The sequence below is a fragment of the Argentina silus genome (assembly GCF_951799395.1).
Source record: "Argentina silus genome assembly, chromosome: 20".
In the NCBI taxonomy this organism is placed as follows: Eukaryota; Metazoa; Chordata; class Actinopteri; order Argentiniformes; family Argentinidae; genus Argentina; species Argentina silus.
The window spans coordinates 11,036,333-11,042,564 of record NC_139674.1 but is presented as its reverse complement, the minus strand read 5'-3'; the positions used below and the strand labels follow the sequence as shown (position 1 = coordinate 11,042,564).

The 6,232-nt window shown below is 43.4% G+C and overlaps 1 protein-coding gene across 3 annotated transcripts; it reads left to right on the top strand.

The window, feature by feature from the left end:
- Positions 1-1,787: 1,787 nt before the first annotated feature.
- On the top strand, positions 1,788-3,898 carry LOC310820482 (transmembrane protein 53). Of its 3 annotated transcripts, XM_083692128.1 has the most exons (3): positions 1,818-1,851; positions 2,212-2,873; positions 2,979-3,898. In XM_083692128.1, exons 1-3 carry the CDS (start codon positions 1,826-1,828, stop codon positions 3,338-3,340), a joined length of 1,050 nt encoding a protein of 349 aa, XP_083548254.1. In that variant the 5' UTR covers positions 1,818-1,825; the 3' UTR covers positions 3,341-3,898. The 3 variants fall into 3 exon arrangements, with proteins under 3 accessions (XP_083548253.1, XP_083548254.1, XP_083548252.1); XM_083692127.1 differs by having other exon boundaries at positions 1,788-1,925; positions 2,212-3,898; XM_083692126.1 differs by having other exon boundaries at positions 2,212-3,898.
- The last annotated feature ends 2,334 nt before the right edge of the window (positions 3,899-6,232 follow it).

The window sequence follows — 6,232 nt, the reverse complement described above, 5'->3', positions numbered from 1 at the left end:
AATAAATTATTAAAACTTTTAAAATAAGGATTGAAACAAGTCCAAGAATAACCTAAGCCATGTCCATGAGGCCAAATTATTATCCACATGATAATTAATCATTATTCAATAATAAAATAATAACGCATTGTATATATATATAATAGCGCTTTCTTACAAAACCAAAGCTCTTTACTCATCTAGAAAACATCACAAACAAATCAATACTGACTAATAAATGCCCATTGTGATAGTAAACAAACACTGTATAGCTTCAAAACATGTTTAAAACTATCATATATATATCTTGTCTTTTGTCTTTCTCCCTTATATGTATATATATATAATAATATATGCCATTTAGCTGACGCTTTTATCCAAGGCGACTTACATTGCAGTGACTGCATACATTTCAGTATATATGGTCCCAGCAGGAATCGAACCCCCAACCTAAGCGTTGTTAGCACCATGCTCTACCAACTGATCCACAGAGGACCACACCATCTATCATTTACATCTCATGGACGGTCAGTCCTTGCATCCAGCTCTGTCTAGGAATTTGAGAGTGGTTACATTTCTGCAGCCTCATCCCTCAGCTTTTTTAACCAACGTTTACTGTTTACGCTTTGTTGTTGTTTGAATCCCAGATTGCCCCTTTAAAGAAGTGTAGGTCTATGTGTCTTCAGCCTAGTCTGATAAGAATCAACGCTGTCAGAAATTCGAACAGAGGGGGCGAGGGGGCGGACACATGTTTGTAAAATGATGAGCGGCGTAAGATTAGTCTAACAATAATCCCGCCAACAATGCTGATGGTTGAAATAAAAACATTGGGTATGTTCAGCTATATTAGACTGTCAACACAATCTCAACGATTCTACCTCATACGGACTGGGCTGCATCTCAGCTGCCATCTTGTCTTTATCTCCCTTGTAAAGACAGTATGGGACACAATCAATCTAACTCTCTCAAATCAGATTTTACCTCAAGGTCGCAAGCAATGAAGTCTTCCTTCACTATGGCTATGAGTGATTGCTCTAGGACAAGCCTTGGTCTACATACATTTCGTGTGTGTGTGTGTGTGTGTGTGTGTGTGTGTGTGTGTGTGTGTGTGTGTGTGTGTGTGTTTGTGTGTGGCGCCATCGTGTGGCAGTACAACCTTTTGCATATGCGCATGCTTTTATTGAAATGCCACACGAATAGAATAACATGGCTCGTGTCTTGCATTCAGATTCGGTCATGAAATGTGATACTGCACGAACATAGGGGTCAACAGCAGGGACACACATTACCCAGCTGCTATGTTATCATGACTGCTTAATATTTAAATACTTAGTCCATAAATAACATTCACAAAGACGCCCAGATTAACCAATATGATGTGTAATTGTTGGCTGAAGACATTGTTCTATAAACAACTATGTAAAATATGCGTCTGACTGGGACTACCTGCCAATGACCCTTCCCCCATTACTCAGAATGTGTTCTGTATAATTTATTTTTTATTTTTTTTACGACAAACCGATAACGTGCAAGAGCGCACGCGCTTTTATAAACTCCTTTGACAAAGATTGAATTCCACTTATTTTAATGTCATTTCTCATTCTAAATCTGTCAGTCCTGTGACATTTCTGTCCGCGTCTACGAATTTCTTGTGACATTGGAGGGGGGGGTGGGGGGGGCGCGCAGAGGTGAGAAGCAGCTGAGCCATAAATGGGAAGACGACGCGCCGAGCACTATGACGCGGAAGAGGTCGGAGGAGGCGGAGTTTGACAGCTGGGGTCTATCGGTTATATTTACGCTAACTATACCGGTTAGTTCACTATCGCAGAGACGACTTCCACTTCATATGGGGATTATGAAGTTCTTCTGGGGGTAACGGTTGACAGAATGCTTTGATTGAATTGCCTTTGTGTGCCGTGCTGCGCTTGGAGTTTGCATGAAACTAGGTACGGTAGCCTACAGCCTGTGTCAATGACAAAGATGCAATCATGTGTTGCAGATGCTATGTGTTGCTGTTTTACCGGAATAGCTTACTTTACTCTACAGTAAACATGTAACTGCCAGCCTCTGCTTATATATACCAAAAGTGTGTGTATAACCGTCAAAATACAATTGCTCTTCTAACAAAAATTAGCCGCATATATAATTAAAGTGTGACACAAAACCGTGTGTGAGGGTAGAGGGTATGAAAAGAGGGTAGTGTCCAATACTCTGACTGTTTCCATTCTGTAGTAACTCCTCCTCTGGTGCAGAGATGTCTGTGATGGTCGGTGATGGGAGGGTTGTTGTCCAGAAAGTCAGCCCAAGCATCACATATTATTACCTCAGCCAGAGGTCAGGGGACAGGACCCTCTCTCCCACAAAACCCTCCCCCTCCCCCTCCCCTCCCATCATCTCTACAACCTCTTTATCCCCCTCCTCCCTTCGAGACCCTCCTGCTGGTTCTCAGACCTACCCCTTGCTCTCAGACCTACCTTCTCTGCCCTCCGTCTCTGTCCCCCTCACCCCCTCCCCATCCTCCTCTTCCTCCTCCCCCCGTCCCCTCCTTCTCCTCTTCCCCTGGTTTGGCGCCCGACCAGGCTCAGTCGCCAAATACCGTAACCTCTATCTGGGACGTGGCATGGACATACTATCAGTAGAGAGCTCCGTGCTGCACTTCCTGTGGCCTCGCTGGGGGCTGGAGTATGGGAGGGAGGTCTTGGAAGTCCTGAGAGACCAACGCTTCACAGGGCGCCCCCTGCTGGTCAAATGCTTCTCCATCGGTGGATACACCTTCACCCAGCTGCTCATCCACATGGCCAGGGAGCCAGAGAAATACCCGGGGCTGGCCCAACGGGTCAAAGGGCACATCTACGACAGCATGGTGGCTGGGTCGCTGGAACATATGGCTGCAGGTGAGAGAGAGAGAGAGAGAGAGAGAGAGAAGGGTGTTCATTTTTGTCATAAGATAATTCTTTCTGTTAGTGGATCAGGTGTGTGTGTGTGTGTGTGTCGCTCAGGCCTAGGCAAGACCATGTTCCCTCGTTTGGAGTGGCTGGTGAAAAACGTGGCAATGCTGTTCTTCTGGCTCTTCAAGAAACAGACGGCTGACTACTACAACGATGGCATCCAGCTGTTCTACAACAGCCCCGTCACCGCCCCCGCACTCTTCTTCTTCTGTGAAAACGACGCCATGTGCGACCCCGCCGCCATGGAAGACCTCATTGACTTCTGGAGGAAGAGGGGTGTTGCCGTGGAAACCACTAAGTGGAAGGAGTCCATCCACGCGGCTCACCTCCGATGTCACCCGGAAGAGTACCTCTCCACGTTGGACAAGTTCCTGGACTCGCTCACTATCGCCCCCCTCAGGGCGAAGATATGAAGGGTTGGTATGGGGGAGTGATGAACGAGCACACTCAAATGCTCCAACACACATATTTATATATAGTTGTGTAATATGCAGATGCTCTTATCCAAAGAACGTCCTATGAGCCATTCTGCCTCACACACACATGTGCAAAGCTTGCTTACTTATTATTATTCAAAGAGACAGGGTTTTTTTGGGGGGATCTTTGTCAGGTTCACATTAGTTGTTGCACATACTGTCTGCTATGGTTGATGATCCGTTATATATTTGAAGTATCTTTTTCTGTCTCTTTTCTGTACGTGTTTGTCCCTTGTGCTAGGGAAGTCTGCATACTGTACTACCCTGGTGGCAATAACAACGTAATCCCCAGCCCTGTCTGTTAGTGTGTGTTTTGGCATAGCCTTACAGCTTCATATATATGATATTGATTTCAGGGACCGAGCCAATGCCATGTGTACAATGTTCTGAGTCTGTAGTTCACATCTACCAGATAACAGTGAGGTGAACACCATGTTTCATTCACCCTCCATGTATTCTTCAGAGTTCAAAGTTCATATTTACCTATTCATTACAACAATGAACACAATAATAAAACAATACGTTGTTTTCACAATTTGTAGAAAATGAGAGGAGGACAGAGAAGAGGAGAGGGACAAGAGGGAATGAGAGAGAGAGACTGGGGGAGAGGGACAGATTGAGAGTGGGGGAGAGGGACGGGACAGAATGAGAGTGGGGGAGAGGGACGGGAGAGAGTGGGGGAGAGGGTATTGGTGTGAGTATTTGTTCCTCATACAAACCATTTTCTCTTAAACGTGTAAATATCAAGTATTGGGAAACTAAATTCAGTGATTTGGCAACATGTCCTCAAACCGTGTTCCTAACACCCACATATCAACTATGGAAAGCTGCTGTGTGTACATTGTCCACGCTGGTGGAGCATCGATTTGTCTCTGCTTGTTTGTCTGGGATAAAGTAAGACAGTGGAATAGATGTGATATTCCCGGTACACGAGTGTTGTGTAGCTGAAGCTAGTTTAGAAAGAACTAGCAATCAGACACAGAAGCAGAGGAACAGGGGAACAGGTACTTTAGTAGCCGTGCTGTACATCTCAACAATGCACACATATAGATGTATACAATTCTGTATGTTAGAGAGCGCCTCCTAGGATGCAATTACAGCAGGTAAAACCACACTAATGCATTATACAGTAATCCAATGTAATGATGAATTAAATAATGCAATGCAATAGAATGAATGTATAAAGGTATGGACACCACGACACGGTTCAAGGTGATTCTGTGTTAGCCTACTGGTTCAGTGTAAAAACTAGATCTAGTCTGCTGGGGTTGAAGCACAGCTGCGAGGCCTGCACATTCACTCCGTTCTTCGACCTCATCCATGGTGAATGGCCCCGTGAGAAATCCTACAGTATGTGGTTATTTGAGGAGAAAAATAAAGGCAAACAGTCCGTGGCTGACATCTGCTGGAAAATAAGTGCAATTACATTTTATTTGCATCATAAAGGCATCTGTGTGTTCATGTTCATGTTGTAACAAAAAGACGTGCAGGCCTATATAGGGCTTATGTAATTGAGAGCATACAGTTTCATGAAGGCTACACAGACTTTTGACAGACTTCATTTATGAAAGAGCAAAACCACTATGTTGTACTATGTTGGTCATGATTAGGCAAATAGTCTTGCCACTTAGCCTATCCTAGTGGCATTCTATTTGAGCGGTGATACCATTGGCTATTGAAGAGCTGAATGTCGATAATGCCTCTGGACTTTGAATACAGTATATGAGCAGACGGAGGGAATTGGCCACGTCGTGCGTCGAATTCAGGTGAACACATTAATTCCACTGCGCGTTAGGCCATGGAAGTGACACATGTACTGGAACTCCATTAAAGAGGGAAATGCGAAGAATGTTATTGTGTTTTGATACGGTGGGACCACAGATTTGTTTTTTTGGCCAGACATCGATGGAAGATGAATGACAATAGGCAAGGTGCGTCGGGCGCTTCGCTTCTTTTTTGGATTGCGTTATTCATAGGACTCTTCATTATTTCATTGGGCCTCCTGCTCCGTTGGCTATAGACCTGTCCAGCAAATTGTCTCTGTCGACTAAGTAATCACAATTTAATAGCCTACAATTTAATAGCCTACAACACAGAGAGAAGACAATAGCTGGAGCAATCCATAGAACAACATTTAGACGGTCTTATGTCAGTTTACATAGGCTCTAAGTTGGTTAAAGTAAGAGATGCCGCTATAGTTCTTAGTTCATTCTTAAAACATTTCACCTCGTTCAAAATACAGCGCATTGCGAAATCGTTTATACCTCACCCAGTGAGACAGATATTCATTTCTTTCCAACCATTCAAACAACATGTTCCTATCCCAAAGACAGAGCGTAAAATCACGTATCAAAAATATACAGTCCATATAAAGCCCTATAAAACATTGCACCTCTGTCAAGTCCACCGATCAGCAAGACTTGAATTGCTTTCACAAGAACCATCAGAACAGAACACTTTTGTAGACTACACTAGTCTACATCTTTGTCATTATATTAAATATAATTTTAAATAGTTCAAATAATAATTGACAATATAATAATATAAAATATTTCTAAGGCTAGCATGGTTATAACAATACAATTTGTTAAGATTAGATAAGATTATTAGCGCAAAAGAAATTAACCCCACAAAATAATCTACTTTGCAATGTAGACTGAGTTCTATATGAGTGTTATTGCATATTTGTGGTGTGTGTGTGTGTGTGTGTGTGTGTGTGTGCGTGCGTGCGTACCGGTGTACCATATCGAACTGTGCGTTTCTCTCTGCTCTCACTGTTGGTTTTCTCTAAACTGTATTCATGTGTGTATATTTTGCTTGCATAGCGCC

Excerpts from the sequence above, each read along its gene's own strand:
- LOC310820482 (XM_083692126.1), top strand. The coding sequence starts at position 1,826 with ATGGGGATTATGAAGTTCTTCTGGGG. Across the intron at positions 1,852-2,211 it reads ATTATGAAGTTCTTCTGGGG|TAACTCCTCCTCTGGTGCAG; the intron begins GTAACGGTTGAC and ends TCCATTCTGTAG.